The sequence below is a fragment of the Dipodomys ordii genome, unplaced genomic scaffold (assembly GCF_000151885.1).
Source record: "Dipodomys ordii isolate 6190 unplaced genomic scaffold, Dord_2.0 Scaffold41, whole genome shotgun sequence".
NCBI lineage: Eukaryota > Metazoa > Chordata > Mammalia > Rodentia > Heteromyidae > Dipodomys > Dipodomys ordii.
The window spans coordinates 334,341-351,367 of record NW_012267257.1 but is presented as its reverse complement, the minus strand read 5'-3'; the positions used below and the strand labels follow the sequence as shown (position 1 = coordinate 351,367).

Genomic DNA, 17,027 nt, shown 5'->3' with positions numbered 1-17,027 from the left:
CAAAGCAACCAGAATTCCCACTGGTATTGATGGGAAGACCAGGTTTTAAGAAAATATGGAATGTGGTAACCACATTCTAACCACAGGAGTTTTTGCCAATCTCCAGTAAGATATTTTTGGGGGTGTTTTTTTTTTTGTATCATCTTTCCTTATCTAATTCTTACTTTGTATTTTAGGCCACTTTATTCATGAGTGTTAGTACATAATAGTTAAATACAATTCTAAATTTAGTACTGCCAAATACTGAGAGTTTTTTTAAATAGTACTATCCTATCTCAACACTGCTTATAAACATACTGCTTAATAAACAAAGTAGAAAGTATTAAAATATATTCCAGTAAGATGTTTTAATTGAAGAAGAATCTACGGTGAAACTTGGGAAGAGCGTCTACCTACCTAGAAGCCAGCAAACTGGATATTTAGTTTTTACTTCTAGACAGTCATTTTGCCTGTTTTTGGTGTTTATTTTCTACACTTTTAATTTTGGTATATTTAATATATTTCAAGGAATTCAGATGTTTATAGAGTAATTTATCATTCCCAGTTGTGGAAATGACTAAAATGCTAAAAGTCCTCCCAAGACAAGTTTGTCAGACAGCAACATCTTGCCTGACATTGTTTCATTATACTTTACACACTGGGGTAGTTTTGCAGAATTTAGTCTGCCATGTGACTATTCAGTATGACCTTTTTTGTTGGGTTAGTTTCTTATCAAGAGTGAGAAAGTTACCTAATACAAACCAATATTGTGAATAAAGTTTCAGAGTGGCAGAACCACACCACCCCGAAGAGCCCCTTCACCAGATGGCTTTTCCCCGTACAGCCCCGAGGAGACCAGCCGCCGTGTGAACAAAGTGATGCGGGCCAGGCTTTACTTACTGCAGCAAATAGGACCCAACTCCTTCTTGATTGGAGGCGACAGCCCCGACAATAAATACCGCGTCTTTATTGGGCCACAGGTAGGGTTTGTCACTATTTTACATTTATTAATTCCTATTTACCTATAAGGTTCTTTTTGTTGTTCTGTTCATTCCAGTGTTGGAGATTGGGACTCGGGCATACTATGCAAGCGCTCTATTACCAAGCCATATACCAAACCTTATACAGTTATTAAACTGAGTACAGTTAATTCCCCTTTAGTAAACTAAAGTGAGTTTCACTGTATTTTGGGCTAATAAATATTTTTCCAAGATGTATTTATGAGGTTTTTACTAGGACAGTACCTTAAGTAGGATAAATTTTATGTACTTACTAAGTTCATTGAAAATAGGTCAATTCATATAACTGTCAGTAGACATATATGAAGATAATGAAGATTATAAATTAGAAGAAACTTTAGTAAAATAAACTTATACTATAAAACAAAGTGATCAGCTTAGAGGTTTTAGTTGAATGACAGATTTATTAATGCAGAGGTTTTCTCTGACTTCTTCAGAACTGCAGCTGTGGGCGTGGGACATTTTGCATTCATCTGCTGTTCGTTATGCTCCGGGTGTTTCAGCTAGAACCTTCAGACCCTATGTTGTGGAGAAAAACTTTAAAGAATTTTGAGGTAATTTTAAAAATAAATGCTATGGGTAAAACTGACAGCAATTTTTTGTGGTACATTTACTGAAATTTTTCCTTGAGTACTAAATTTAAATAGATAACTAACATTTTTGAAAGTGTAATTGAATATTTTAAGTGTCTTTATAATTTATTGAATAATAAACATTTTTCCTTCTAAATTGAGAAACACTAACTTTCTATAAAAATAATTGTCCTTTGTAAACTACATGTGTTCTTATTTTGAATCTCTTTCTCTTAAATCAGCTTTATTAAAAATAGGTACAAATAAAAAATTATTCAACCTCAACCTCTAAAACTCTATTATATATACATATGTATATATATATTTATAATTGTGGCTCATTTATCATTGACATTGTCTTTTCCCAATGTTAGGTTGAGAGTTTGTTCCAGAAATATCATAGTAGACGTAGCTCGAGAATCAAAGCTCCATCTCGTAACACCATCCAGAAGTTTGTTTCACGCATGTCCAATTCTCATACATTGTCCTCATCTAGTACTTCTACATCTAGTTCAGAAAACAGGTTAGTATTTTTTAAAGAAGTAAGCATTAATGTAGTGTTAACTTTTTAATTTTAGGATGTTAAAATACATATGTGTGTGTCTAGTTACATTGCTCAGAATAATTTCACTATTAAATCTTGGCTTTCGTATTAAAATTAAGGATAAAGGATATTAAAGATCATTTGAGGACATTTTGTTCTAAAAACTGCAACATTGAAGGGCCAGGCTTGGTTGGTTCATGCCTACAATTCCAACTATTTGGTAAGTAGAAGATCTGGAGGATAATGGTTAGAGGCCAGCCTAAGGCAAAATGTTAACAAAACCTTGTTTCAACCAATAAGCTGAGTGTAGTGGTATACATCTATTATAAGTAGGAGGATCATGGTATGGGGTTGGTTTTGAAGGGTCTATCCTATCTCTTAGAGCCTTGTATCAGATTCTGTCTGAGAACTAAAGCATGGGGACATGGCTCAAGTAGTAGAAAAGTTATCTATCAGGTGCTGAGTTCAAATTTCAGTTCCACCAAATAAATAAATAACTTACAGCATTGAAAATGGCACATGAATATGTATTTTATATGGAAAATCAGGTGGCCGATACAAAATGGTAAGTAGGTACTCCATTCATTACCTTGCCAAGCACCAGGTACATTATTCTATTCTTACAACAGTCTTCTTAGATAGGTTTTATCACAAATGATGAAGTTGAGGGAAAACTGAGAGATGGAAGGAAAGGTCTGCTATTCTGTAAGTAATCTATACAGAAGTCAAAGTGGTTCTCCGCAACCACTTTCAACTATAAGATTTTAAATTGCATAACATTGCACTACTTTCATAGGCATCTTCGGAGAGTCCTCTACAACCTGTTTTACCTGTGAGAATATAAGCATGTTCTAAATAGGCCGATAGATTGTAACTAAGAGAAGCAGTAGGTATTAGTCACAGTAGATACTTAAAAATCTTCTCAAGCTTTTCATTGCCTAACAGAATGAATTCATAAACTTGAGTATCTGACAAGAAGGCCAGAATGACAAACATAAAATTTTTTTCAAGTGACTAATGTTATAGTAATTCATTTGAACTTTATTATATTCCATGCTATTCACTCATTTGAGTGAAAGCATAACCAGAACTTGGGTGTCTAGGCTCCTGACTCAGGACTCATTCTCCTACCTCTCATTTTAACTGTGATCTCAGATCTCTGCCTCCTAAGTATCTGGGATTACAGGCACAAGCTACCTGGGATTACAGGCACAAGCTACCAGCACCTGGCTAATTTCCTAAAAATTGTAAGGGATGCTTTAGAAGCAGTAATTAAGAGAATTAGGACAAGTTGAAAATACTTACCAAATATAATAAAACCTCACCAGAAAATAAATAATAAAATTCCAAAGAGGAACCTGCCCAACTTGGATAGATAAGTCCATGAAACTCTTATCTTCAGTTAACCAGCAAAATGCCAGAAATGGAGGTGTGGCTCAAGTGGTAGATTGCCAGTCTTGAGAAAAAGCTAAGCAAGCTGAATGCCAATGGTTCGTGCCTGTAATCCTAGCTATCCAGGAGGCTGAAATTGGAGGTTTGAAGCCAGCTCAGGCAGGAAAGGCCATGAGATTCTTATATCTAATAAACTATTCAGAAAAAAGCAGAAGTGGCAGTGTGGCTCAAGTGGTAGAGCTCTAGACTTGAGCACAAAGAGGCCTGGGGACAACACCCAGGCCTTGAGTTGAGGGGGGGGGGGGAAGCAGGAGCACAAGACCCTGAGTTCAACCCCCAAATACTACACACAATTTAAATTCCCATGTGCATATTACACAGCTAGGTGGATATGGAAAAGCTCTCATCAGTCCCACATTGTGTTCAAATTGTTGCCCTGTCTTCTTGCCCTTAATTTTGTGAAAATTGCTTCCCAGAGAAGTAAATGATGCCCAAAAAGCAGGGTGCTGCAAGTGAAGTAATTAAAGTGAAAATTTTAGGGCCTGACACCAGTGGCTTACACCTACAATCCTAGCTTCTCAGGAGGCTGAAGCCAGCTTGGGCAGGAAAATCCATGGGCACACTTCTCTCCAATTATCCACCAAAAAGCTGGAGTGGAGCTGTAGTTCAAGTGGTAGAGCACTAGCCTGTGCAAGAACAGTCAGGGACAAGAGCCCAGGCCCTGAGTTCAAGCCCTAAGACAAACACCAAAGTGGGGGGGGGGGAGTTTAAGATTTTAGATTTGTTGACGACAGCATGTCTTTAGCAGTTGAGCATCATTATGGGAAACTGAATCAATCATCTATAATCCAGTACTGAACTCTCTGTACACACTGAACATTAGCTGTTTTTCAACAGCTGGTCTCTTTAGAACCATATACCCTTGGATATCAAGGTTCTGCTAGTTGATATCAATCTAGAAAATTTGCCACCATCTAAAGATTATATTCATGGTAGAAGCAACCCAAGTGCCCATTGACAGATGTTTGGATTTTTTTTTTTACTGTGAAACCCAGACGTTGTGACCTACTTGTAATCCTAGCTACTCAAGAAGCTGAGCTTAGAGTATCAAAATTCAAAGCCAATCTAGGCAAATAAAAGGCCTTGAAACTATTTCTAATAAATCAACAAAATGCCAGGCTCAAGGTGTGGGTAGAGTGCTAGCCATGAGTAAGCAGCAAGTCAGTAGTGTAAGACCCCTAATTTAAGCCCTAATACCAGCACAAAAAGAAAAAAATGAAAAACAGCTAAGTATAAGGCTATACATCTTTAATGTCAGCATTTGAGGTGCTGAAGAAGGATCTCAAGTTTTAGGGGTACAACTCTCTTTGACAGATTATAAGTTATATGTTGATTGGATTTATAGAAAGACACACTATATTCATTCCCATGATATACAGATATACTGTATGTGAATCTAATTAAAGTTACTATGTTTTAATAGGAGATCCAAGTATCCTGCAAAATAATAGAAGACACTCTTAAACAAGAATTTCTAATTTATGTATTCAGATTGTAAAGAATGATAGTTCTGATTAGCATATGGTATAAGTCTGTCTTATATTCTTTTGTACTTAGTATTTTTGCTTCCCTTTACAGCATAAAAGATGAGGAGGAGCAGATGTGTCCCATTTGCTTATTGGGCATGCTTGATGAGGAAAGTCTTACAGTATGTGAAGATGGCTGTAGGAACAAGCTGCACCACCACTGCATGTCAATCTGTAGGTGACTTCTCCCTGTACTCACTCAACAGAGTTACTCTCTAGCTAACTACCATGCTTAGGATTATAACATGGCTTCTGGGGAGATCAGTGAGAGCAGGGGAAAAAGTCTCTCTACGGCATAGGTAAAGTTTTCAACAAATTGGAGTTGGATCTTTTAGGAAATAATTTATGTGAGCAAAGAAATCCATGTAGTGTGATCCACATGGAAATGGAAGGCATGCACAGAGTTTAAATAAGTTCCAACCTGGAAGGTGTACATAGTGGGGGAGAAAGAAGAGGAAGACTTGGGCAGGCTGTACAGAAAAGGGAATGTCAAAGCAAGTCTTAGAATATATGACCGGGCCAGGTAATCAAGTGAGGCAGAACATTTTGAAAGACTATAAGCTAAGAGTGTGTTGTCATAACTAGTAAAAACAGGATTTGTAAAACATACAAGGATAAGAATAATTTAACCTGCTGTTTGCCTGCTCTCAGATTAATGTTTTATCAGTCCTGTACTAACCCTTATGAACAGTGTGACATAAAATACTTATGTTAAACATTTACATTTTGTAAGATTTTCTTTTTAATTTTTCAGGGGCAGAAGAATGTAGAAGAAATAGAGAACCTTTAATATGTCCCCTTTGTAGGTCTAAATGGAGATCCCATGATTTCTACAGGTAATTATTTTGAATTCATTACATATATATGCATATATATGTTTAATTTTAAAAGGTAAAATGCTCTCTAGCTGGGCATGGTGGTGCATACTTGTAATCTCAGCACTTGGGAGGTGGAACCAAGAGAATTGTATGTGAAGACCATACCAGGCTACAAAGCAAGACTGTCTCAAAACAAAAATGCAATTCCCAAATTACAGTTGAAATCTGTTAATGTTTTTAGCAAGCTTTTTGTTATTTTTTTTTCAGCCATGAGTTGTCAAGCCCTGTGGATTCCCCTTCTTCCCTGCGAACAGTACAGCAGCAGACTTTGGCTGGATCACAAAGAAGGACTCAAGAGAGCAATTTTAACCTTACTCATTATGGAACTCAGCAGATCCCTCCTGCTTATAAAGATTTAGCTGAGCCGTGGATTCAGGTAAGCAGTTCTGGTTTTCATTGTCAAGAAACTTACAGAAATATCAGTTTGTGTCTGTCCCCTGTCCTCAGTAGTTTATATTGAAGGCTTTTGTTTACCTTTATCATGACTCTTAGTCCACTAACAATTTTAATTTTACTTCTGGTATTAATATTTTCCTGCTTACGATACAGCTTAAGCTTCAAACATCCTTCAGAATTTCTCATCTCATCTCTAGAAACATTTCTTCCTGAACGAACATAAAAGAAAGAAACTAGAATTCTTTAGTGCTTTTTCCAATATTTAATCCCCATTCTTACCAACAAATTCTGCCATGTTTCTTATTTACTACCACTTAAACAGTTTCTCATTTCTGCATCTCAAGAGCATGTAATGAGCTCTTGGCTGAGAGGATAGCTAAAACAAATATGATATTTACCTTGAATTAGGCATTCTTGTTTGTAAAGTCAAGTTTACATTTTTTTAACTCTTTTCATCCTTATTACATAGAAGTTGAGCTGGGTGTTGCTTTATAATGATTTTCTTGGTTGCTGTTTAGTGTGTTACTATAAGATCCAGTAAACAGCAGTGATGTAAAATTATTTTGATAGTCTATTAAAGTGATATTAAATGCTATTAAATTCATGAATAGATGCATTAATTCACTAAGCATCTCTCTCATCAGAATTTCCTTTTTAACTTTTTGTGACCTTTATAGTACAACAGCTTTGGAATTCGCTATTTCAACATGTTGTGACCATTATGAATCTTATAAAAATCCACAAAATATGGACCTCTTAGTTCTTTTATCTAGTTTATAAATGTCACTTTATGTGGGCCCTCACCTGCTTCTTCAGGAATCTTTTACTCTTGAGCTGGTTCTGAGCTATTAGCTGTTACTCTTTTAAAACCGTGGTCTATATTTTCTTTACTCAAGCTTTAATTTGAGCTATCATATAAGGAATTGGAATATCAGGTAAAACAATTAATTCTTGAGGACTGCGGGGCTGGCCCAAATAGTAGTAGCACTTGCCTGGCAAGTGTGGGTTCTGAGTTCAAACCTCAGTACCCCAATCCAGGAAGGAAAATCTATTATAGGGATAGTGTTTTATTCTCCTTTGTGGTCCCTTTATATCAAAATACATGTGAATAGGTCATCATTTGTTTTCTCCAGACTTACTTATTCATAAATACTTGACATTTTTTCACATAATAACTTACCTTTGATAGTGAGCTTGCTTTTAGATAATTGACCCATAATGTCAATACTGTTTTTCTTAGAGACTCTGAGGCTTTTCAGACCTGGTAGTGAGGGCTGTAACAGTGTATACATTATTCCGGGTACAACTTTGTCTTTTGCTGGTTTTTATTTATTTTTGTTTTTTAGGGTTTTTTGTTTGTTTCCATACTGGATTTTGAACTCAGGGCCTGGCTGTCCCTTAGCTTTTTGACTTGCTACTTTTATACAGACTTCTTTTTCTGTAGTTCTTTTTACCTCATCGTAGCCTCACCTATTTTTTATCCTTTTGAATAAAATCAAATAAATATATGCTTGCAGTAAGTACCACTGTCACTCTGAGGGAAGTATTAAAACCTCACTTTAGTGCCTGTTTTGATTTGGCTCTGGTTTGTTTTGTATTGTTTTGTTTTTCCAATCCTGGGCTTGAACTCAGGGAGCCTCTTTGTGCTCAAGGCTAACACTCTACCACTTGAGCCACAGTGCCACTTCCTGCTTTTTCTGAGTGGCTTATTGGAGATAAGAGTCTTAATGGAGTTTTCTACTCAGGTCACCTCAACCATCAGATATCAGCCTCCTGAATAGCTAGGATTACAGGCATGAGCCACTGGCACCTGGTGTTGATTTGGTTCTTGATTTTTCTCTTGAACTATCCTAATAGGAATGTAGATTTGAAAGATTTTTATTTTGTGTGTGTGTGTACTGGGATTTGAACTCCTGGTATACTTGCGTTAGTAGGCACTCTGGCCCTTGAGCCATACCTCTTGGCCTTTTTGCTCTAGTTATTTTTTTGGATAAGGTCTTGTGTTTTTGCCTGGAGCCAGTTTGGGACCATAATTCCTTCTACCTGTGTCTCCCAATAACTGGGATCAAGATACATACTCCACCACTCCCAGTTTTTTGCTAAAGTGAGGTTTTGCCAGTTTTTCCCAGGCTGGCTTTAAACCACAATCCTCCTGATATTCATCTCCTGAGTAGCTGGGATTATGGACAGGCATATACCACCATACCTGGCCCAATTTTTCTTCAATAATCAAAAAATTGTACTTAATATTATAGTATGGGTTCATTCATTTCTCTTCACATGTGTTTGTTTTATATAGGTGTTCGGAATGGAACTCGTTGGCTGCTTATTTTCTAGAAACTGGAATGTAAGAGAAATGGCCCTCAGGCGCCTCTCCCATGACGTTAGTGGGGCCCTGCTGTTGGCGAATGGGGAGAGCACTGGAAGTTCTGGGAGCAGTGGTGGAGGCAGCCCAAGTGCTGGAGCCTTCAGTGGATCTTCCCAGACCAGCATCTCAGGAGACGTAGTGGAGGCATGCTGCAGTGTCTTGTCAATCGTCTGTGCTGACCCTGTCTACAAAGTGTATGTTGCTGCTTTAGTAAGTAGCTTTATTTCCTAACCATATCCTTATGGTTATCCTATAGACTATTATTTTTTAATATTCAGTAAGGCAGCAATTGTTCATGGTGATGTATGCCTATAATCCCGGCACTCAGAAGGCTGAGGGATGAGTATTACGAGTTTGAAGCTAGCCAGAGCTAAATACTGACAAACAAACAGAAGGTACAATAAAGCTACTTGGGCTGGGAAGGTGGCTCAGTGGTAGAGTTTGAATTCTACTGATTTTAGCCTTTTCAGATTATCTAAGGTACTGTTTGCTTTTCTCCCTTCAAGTAACAGTGTCTTGATATTCATGATTCCTTCAGCAGGTTTCTCATACATGACTAAAAATATATTATGGGACAGTAAAGTTAAATTTAAAATGTTTTGATATTGTGTTAACTTTAAGGATAATTTATGTTTAATAAAAATTTTGCTTAATTTTAATAAACATTAAAATTCAGAAGACTTTCAGAGAAGAGGGTTCGGTGTCAGATACAGGTTTTTGTTCTTGTTTTTTTTTTTTTGGGGGGGGGGTCTGGTCCTGGGGCCTGAATCTGGGCCTGGGCACTGTCCCTCAGCTCTTCAGCTCAAGGCTAGCACTCTACCACTTGAGCCACAGCGCCACTTCTGGGATTTTTTTCTTTTTGCTTATGTGGTGCTGAGGAATCAACCCCAGGGCCTCATGCATGCAAGGCAAGCGCTCTACCACTGAGCCACCTTCCCAGACCTCAGACACAGTTTTTTCTGGTCTATCTTGTTAGATGTTCTTTCTTGAATGGAATAGTGATGTAGAGTTAGAGACTAATTTTACCTCCATTGTGAGTGTGTCTCTTTCTAGACCACTTTTCCTCAACGTTGACCCTATTGTCCTTGGCCACATAATATTTGGTCAGAGACAGGTGGAACCACAGTGCTGTCTTGTGCACTGTAGGATATTTAACAGCATGCATGGCTTCTGTACATTAGATACCAAAAACAAACCTTTCCCTACCTTACCTATACAGTTCCCCCCCCCTTCATGACAACTAAGGGTGTCTCCTTGCACTGCCAAATAGTCCTTGGCATTCAGAATTAGCCCCACTGCAGAATCACGGCTTTAGAATAATTCTATCTAGTCTAATGCCAAAATTCCATCTCTTCTTGATATCTTTTATTCTGATCCATGTCCTAACAGTTGGAACTCATGAATCTTCAGGAGAAATTTAGCATGATGGTTCTAAACACAGTTTTGGGGCCAGATTGAGTAACTTCAGAAATTATCATCACAACTAGAACATATGAATAACATACTAGATAAACTAAAACAAGTGTAGGCAATTAGTATATAGAGCACATTGGGGGATCCTTGATTCAAATCCTAGGCTTCCCATTTGCAAGTAGTACAACTTTAGAAAAAACTAAGATTTCTTCAACTTTAGTTTACTCACCTACAAAATAATTCAAATACTTATTTACTTGTTAGATTTTGATGTATATTTTAGAACCCCCTAATCATAATGCTTATCACATTGTAAAAAGTCATTGTTTCTTATTGCTTTGATTACCACTGCTTTTTGTTAGAATCCTACTCCTATCACTATTTATTTGATTGCTCAGATTAGACCCTGTCTCTCATGTTTTATAAACATAATTAAACTGACCTTTAGTTTTTTCTCCTCAGAAAACATTGAGAGCCATGCTGGTATATACTCCTTGCCACAGTTTGGCAGAAAGAATCAAACTTCAGAGACTTCTCCGACCAGTTGTTGACACCATCCTAGTCAAGTGTGCAGATGCCAATAGGTAAGACCTTTTTGATGGAACCCATTTGAAACTGTGTGGTACTAAAAGTTCCTAGCACCAAGCCTATTATTTGATACATATTTAATCAATTAATCTTTGAAAACTGTTCTCTAATGTGAGATTTGAAATTAAAATATAGCACTTAAAGCTCTTAAGAGCTAGAGAAAAAGAAAGCAAAGCCAGACTATCAAACTGAATGGACCTGCACTTCTTTGTATAGTGATTGTTTCTCTTAAATAGTATTCTTAATCTGAAGTCCAGTTGATAAGAATACTAGTTGGTACATATCTCCAAAAGGTATAATCTTATTGTAGTGAGGAGTCAATCATCTTATACCTCCTCATGCCTTATCTGGATCAGAAAATGGCCCCATTACATTATTTTCAGTATAATAGTATTTTACTGCAACTATGACTTCTTTTTAAAGTTTCATATATTCCTGTTGTCCTTGAAAATTGACATGAATTAAGAATAATCCAACCTGGAGAAAAAGGTATGAAGTGTTAGGTGTTGAGACAGTACAAATGATCACAGCCATGCTTTTGTTAGACCAAGGTTTCTTGTGTTCACCCCTTTCATGAAGAAAACAGTCACTTCATTTACTAAATATAGCAATTTAGATTCACAATTATCATCTCTTACATCCTAGCAGATCCTGAGTGGCAAAAAAGTATGAATTCTCCCTTGGTTTCACTTTACCTCCAAATTATATGAATTAGCTACAGAATCTCAAAAATCAGGTCCCTTGCTTTGACTAGTTTCTTTATCATAGAGTCTTTGTTTTGTTTACATACTTTTTTTCCTACATAAGGCTACAAATTTAAAGTACTGGAGATTTTTCATGTTGCTTAAACCAAATAGTATAGCTGGAAAATTAACAAACTTGATAAATGACATTTTTCAATGTCAGGGTAGGTAATTTCCTGAGAATTTCACTGTGGATACAGTTGTATTTCTCACCTTACAAAACTCTAAAATTAAGTTGAGTACCTAGGTAATTGTTTGGATGATTGAAACCATAAGAAGTATCGTAAAGATACTTGGAGAATATAAAGGCTTGGGTGGCACGGGTGGTTTGTTTTGCTTTTGTGGTGCTTGGCATCAAACCCAGAGCCTTTTACTTAACAAGCATTTACTATTGAACTACAACCTAGCTCCAAAGTTTGTTTATAAACTCAGGCCCTCATTTTGTTTTATCCAGGTGGGCCTGGAACCACTGTCCTCTTGCCTACAACCCAAGAGTAGCTTGTATTATATGCATGTACTACCCAACACAGCCAGACTTGAAGAGATTCCTCAGTTCAAAAATAAAAATGTCAGAATCAGCTTGCTTTTTTTCAGTACTGGGGATTGAACCCAGGGCCTTAGGCATGCTAATAAGCAAGTACTCTACCATTTGGGCCACACCCCCAAGCCTCAAAAACTCTTTAACTTTACTTGGGCTGGCCTTAAACTTGTGATCTTTTAGACTCCACATTCTAAGTAGCTAGGATTAGAGACATGTGTTGTGATGCCCAGGTACATTCTTTTTGTTTTAACAAGACACAGTAATGAAAATAAGTCTTTTGCCATGGTTCAATATTTAAATCACTTCTTGTTGCCTACAAGGTAGTACTAAAGATACTGTGCTTAACATAGATGATAGGTTCAACTTCTTACTAACTTAGACCTAATAATAAATATTAACAGTAATTTTAAAAAGAAATTTTAAAATGTTACTTTCCACTTTCTCACCAGGTTTTATATTCCTATTCTAACATCAGTGATACTTTATCCTAGTGCGAGAATTGATGTTGCTTTATTTTCATTTTTAGCCGCACAAGTCAACTGTCCATATCAACACTTTTGGAGTTGTGCAAAGGGCAAGCAGGAGAATTGGCAGTTGGTAGAGAGATACTTAAAGCTGGTAATAATTTTTTACTTAAAATTAATGTAGCATGTTAAGATTTTCTTAGCCTTTCTAATCTTATAATCTTCTCATGGGACTATTACAGTATTTTGAAATAATTTTATAAATTGATTCACTCAATTAGATTGAGTGAATTGATTCACTCATTAGAAGTATGAATTGTTCTAGCAAATTCTGTAATCCAGATTATTTTTGTTGACCTTATCATTGAATCATATTTTGTTTTATATGTTCATGTCACTATTTTTCCATCCTTTATTTTTACTTTTGTAGGATCCATTGGTATTGGTGGTGTTGATTATGTCTTAAGTTGTATTCTTGGAAACCAAACTGAATCAAACAACTGGCAAGAACTCCTGGGCCGTCTTTGTCTTATAGATAGACTATTGTTGGAATTTCCTGCTGAATTTTATCCTCATATTGTCAGTACTGATGTATCACAAGCTGAGCCTGTTGAAATCAGGTGATTTATCTTCTGTAAATATCTAACTTTCCTCTTGCTACACAACCTGAGAATGACATATTTTGGGTTTATGAAAGTCAGAGATCATAGATAAGTTACTAATAATTAGTATTTGATTAACATAGAACCTGAAGTCTAGGCTATTTAATTTAAAATTTATGGATGCTTTATTGTACAATATATTTTGAAGTGTATATACTATAAATTGTTTTAAAATGGCATATGTTTTTCAGTAATACAACTTGTAATTGAACGTGATTTTTTTTTTCAGGTATAAGAAGCTGCTGTCCCTTTTAACCTTTGCTTTGCAGTCTATTGATAATTCCCACTCCATGGTGGGAAAGCTATCTCGAAGGATATATTTGAGTTCTGCAAGAATGGTTACTGCAGTACCCAATGTGTTTTCAAAACTGTTAGAAATGCTTAGTGTCTCCAGTTCCACTCACTTCACCAGGATGCGTCGTCGTTTGATGGCTATTGCTGATGAGGTGGAAATTGCTGAGGCCATCCAGTTGGGACTAGAAGACACTTTGGATGGTCAACAGGACAGCTATTTGCAGGCATCTGCCCCTAACAGCTATCCAGAGGACAGTTCCCTTGAGCACACAGTCCATTTAGAGAAAACTGGAAAAGGATTACATGCTACAAGTTTAAGTGCCAGTTCAGAGGACATTTCTGACAGACTGACAAGCATTTCAGTAGGACTTCCTAGTTCAGCCACAACAGAACAACCAAAGCCTATGGTTCAAACAAAAGGCAGACCCCACAGTCAGTGTTTGAACTCCCCTCCTTTATCTTCTCATTCTCATTTAATGTTCCCAACTGCATCAACCCCATCTTCATCTGCCCCATCAGTACCAGCTGGCTCTGTAACAGATGTCTCTAAACATAGACCTCAGGGATTTGTTCCCTGCAAAATATCTTCTGCATCTCCTCAAACACAGCGCAAATTTTCTCTACAATTCCAGAGGAACTATTCCGAAAGCAAAGACCTAGAGAAACTCTCCCCAATCTTCACTCAATCAAGACCTTTACCCTCCAGTAACATACACAGGCCAAAGCCATCTCGACCTACGCCAGGTAACACAAATAAACAGGGAGATGCCTCCAAAAGTAGTATGACACTTGATCTGAATAGTACTTCCAAATGTGATGACAGCTTTGGCAGTAGCAACAATAGCAGTAGTGCTGTTATACCAAGTGAAGAGACAGTGTTCACCCCAGTAGAGGAGAAATGCAGATTAGATGTCAATACAGAGCTCAACTCCAGTATCGAGGACCTTCTTGAAGCATCTATGCCTTCAAGTGACACAACTGTTACTTTTAAGTCAGAAGTTGCTGTACTGTCTCCTGAGAAGGCAGAAAATGATGATACCTACAAAGATGATGTGAATCATAATCAAAAGTGCAAAGAAAAAATGGAAGCTGAAGAAGAAGAAGCTTTAGCAATTGCCATGGCAATGTCAGCGTCTCAGGATGCCCTCCCCATAGTTCCTCAGCTACAGGTTGAAAATGGAGAAGACATCATCATTATTCAACAGGACGTAAGTATAGTCATTAACAGATTAAGGAATTTCTTTGGACTATGTTATCATAAAGCTAATTGATAAGTGTTGCTTTTAAGATGAAATGAATTAATCAGTGCAGGCAGGTTTTACAATAATTTTGTATCATTTAAGTAACAGTACAACTGACCTATTTCACAGACAGTTCTGGTTGATTCCCAAGTTTGTTACTTCTACATTATACATCAATTGCCAACACCATTCATTCAGAAGTCAAGTTTGTAAGTGATTTAGGAAAATACACGAAGAGTAGTATTTTGCCAGACTTTCACAAAATCTTTAACAGTGAAAATTGCTATTATTTCATATGTAGACACCAGAGACTCTTCCAGGACATACCAAAGCAAAACAACCTTATAGAGAAGATACTGAATGGCTGAAAGGTCAGCAGATAGGCCTTGGAGCATTTTCTTCTTGTTATCAGGCACAAGATGTGGGAACTGGAACTTTAATGGCTGTTAAACAGGTAACTATCTAGTGACTGCATAAGTGAAAATAATTATTCAAATATAAAATGAAAAATATAATTAAAAGGATAATGGAGATGCCTATGCTTGTGTGAGAAAACTAAGTTTAGGTAGACATTGCCTAAGAGTTGAGTTTTCGGTTCATAAGCGGGATGATTGGGTTTTCACATGCTTGTGTGGCATGTGCCTCCCTCTAAACGTTGTTACAATGTTGACACATTACTTGTCTGACATTAAAAAAAAGTTGAGGCATAATTATTGTGAGCTTCAATATCAAGGAATACCACATAGCCATTTGGTTTTTTTATTTTTGATTTTTATAGTTAGTCGAAATAGCATTTCATTCTCCTTTCAGCAATATGCTGGTACAATGCCATCTTCCTTCTGTGGTTTACTATCTATAATGACCATGCTTATTAAAATGTGAAAAAAAATTAAGGTTTTATTTATTTATTTAGGTAGGTTGTGGGGCTTGAACTCTGGGCCTGGGCGCTGTCCCTGAGCTCTTCAGCTCAAAGATAACACTCTACCACTTGAGCCACAGTGCCACTTCCAGTTTTCAGTTGGTTTATTAGAGATAAGAGTTTCACGGATTTTTCTGCCTGGGCTGGCTTTGAACCACGATCTTCAGATCTCAGCCTCCTAAGTAGCTAGGATTACAGGCATGAGCCACCAGTGCCTGGCAAAAGATTTTATTTTTAATATCCACAGGACAGTATATTGGAAACAAACTTTACAACTTCGGGCAGGGAGAGGGGGGCGGATAGGAGTGTGGGAGCTGGGGGAGAGAGGGGATATTGGGACAACAAGAAGGAAAGGAAGGGGTAACAATGATCTACAAGTAATGTGCTCATTGCCTTACTCATGTAACTGTAACCCCCACATACAACAGCTTTACAATAAAATAAAATTTTTAAAAATCATACTGAACTTTCTCTAACTGAGCATGAAAAAATGCATGTATTTTTTTATATATCTTTTTGTATGTATATCATTTTCCTAACATTTCACTGTTAATTTAACTTGCATTTTTACTGTATTCTTGGTGTTTTGTTTCTTAAATTGAAGCACACTGCATCCATGAGCATAACATGTTAACATGCTGTTAACATAGAAACTAATGTATGAGTTCATTTTAGATGAGGTTGTTCACAAAACGCAAAGAGAAACCTCAGAATTCAGTTTTGTGACTTTATTGAAACAGGTAACATATGTGAGAAACACATCTTCTGAGCAGGAAGAAGTAGTAGAAGCACTGAGAGAGGAGATAAGAATGATGAGCCATCTGAATCATCCAAACATCATTAGGATGTTGGGAGCCACATGTGAAAAGAGCAATTACAATCTCTTCATTGAATGGATGGCAGGTATGCTGGTGTTTGAAATTGTCAATAGTAGTATGTGGATTTGGCTTTCTGCTACCCAATTAGAAAAACAATTTAAAAAAATATTTGGGTTTCTAAAAGCAAATTGTTCCTCTAGCATACTAGTATAAACTAAAAATTGTCTTTAAATATAGTAAAATACTTCCTCTACCTGTTAAATCTTTCCCATTTCTTTTTATTGGGGGGGGGGGAATTGTAATACTGGAGACTGCATTTTAAATAGTTTATAAGAATTTTTTAGAGGGCTGGGAAGGTGGCTCAGTGGTAAAGTGCTTGGCTTGTATGCATGAGGCCCTGGGTTCGATTCCTCAGCACCACATAAGCAGAAGAAGCCGGAAGTGTCACTCTGGCTCGAGTGGTAGAGCGCTAGCCTTGAGCTGAAGAGCTGAGGGCAGTGCCCAGGCCCGAAGTTCAGGCCCCATGACTGACAAAAAAAAAAAGAATTTTTTTTTGGTCATGTACAAGATCCCATATTTTCCCAAATGGCTCTCACTATGTAGATCGATT

General features: G+C 37.0%; 1 protein-coding gene across 1 annotated transcript in view; it reads left to right on the top strand.

The window, feature by feature from the left end:
• Positions 1-17,027, top strand: part of Map3k1 (mitogen-activated protein kinase kinase kinase 1, E3 ubiquitin protein ligase) — a 67,667-nt gene that overhangs the window by 44,024 nt on the left and 6,616 nt on the right. The window contains exons 6-18 of the mRNA XM_013018502.1: positions 759-959; positions 1,436-1,552; positions 1,945-2,093; positions 5,145-5,266; positions 5,847-5,928; positions 6,178-6,346; positions 8,666-8,944; positions 10,610-10,731; positions 12,546-12,637; positions 12,914-13,103; positions 13,375-14,647; positions 14,982-15,134; positions 16,340-16,502. Of these exons, the coding sequence (XP_012873956.1) occupies positions 759-959; positions 1,436-1,552; positions 1,945-2,093; positions 5,145-5,266; positions 5,847-5,928; positions 6,178-6,346; positions 8,666-8,944; positions 10,610-10,731; positions 12,546-12,637; positions 12,914-13,103; positions 13,375-14,647; positions 14,982-15,134; positions 16,340-16,502 (3,112 nt within the window). The remainder of the gene's footprint in view (positions 1-758; positions 960-1,435; positions 1,553-1,944; positions 2,094-5,144; positions 5,267-5,846; positions 5,929-6,177; positions 6,347-8,665; positions 8,945-10,609; positions 10,732-12,545; positions 12,638-12,913; positions 13,104-13,374; positions 14,648-14,981; positions 15,135-16,339; positions 16,503-17,027) is intronic.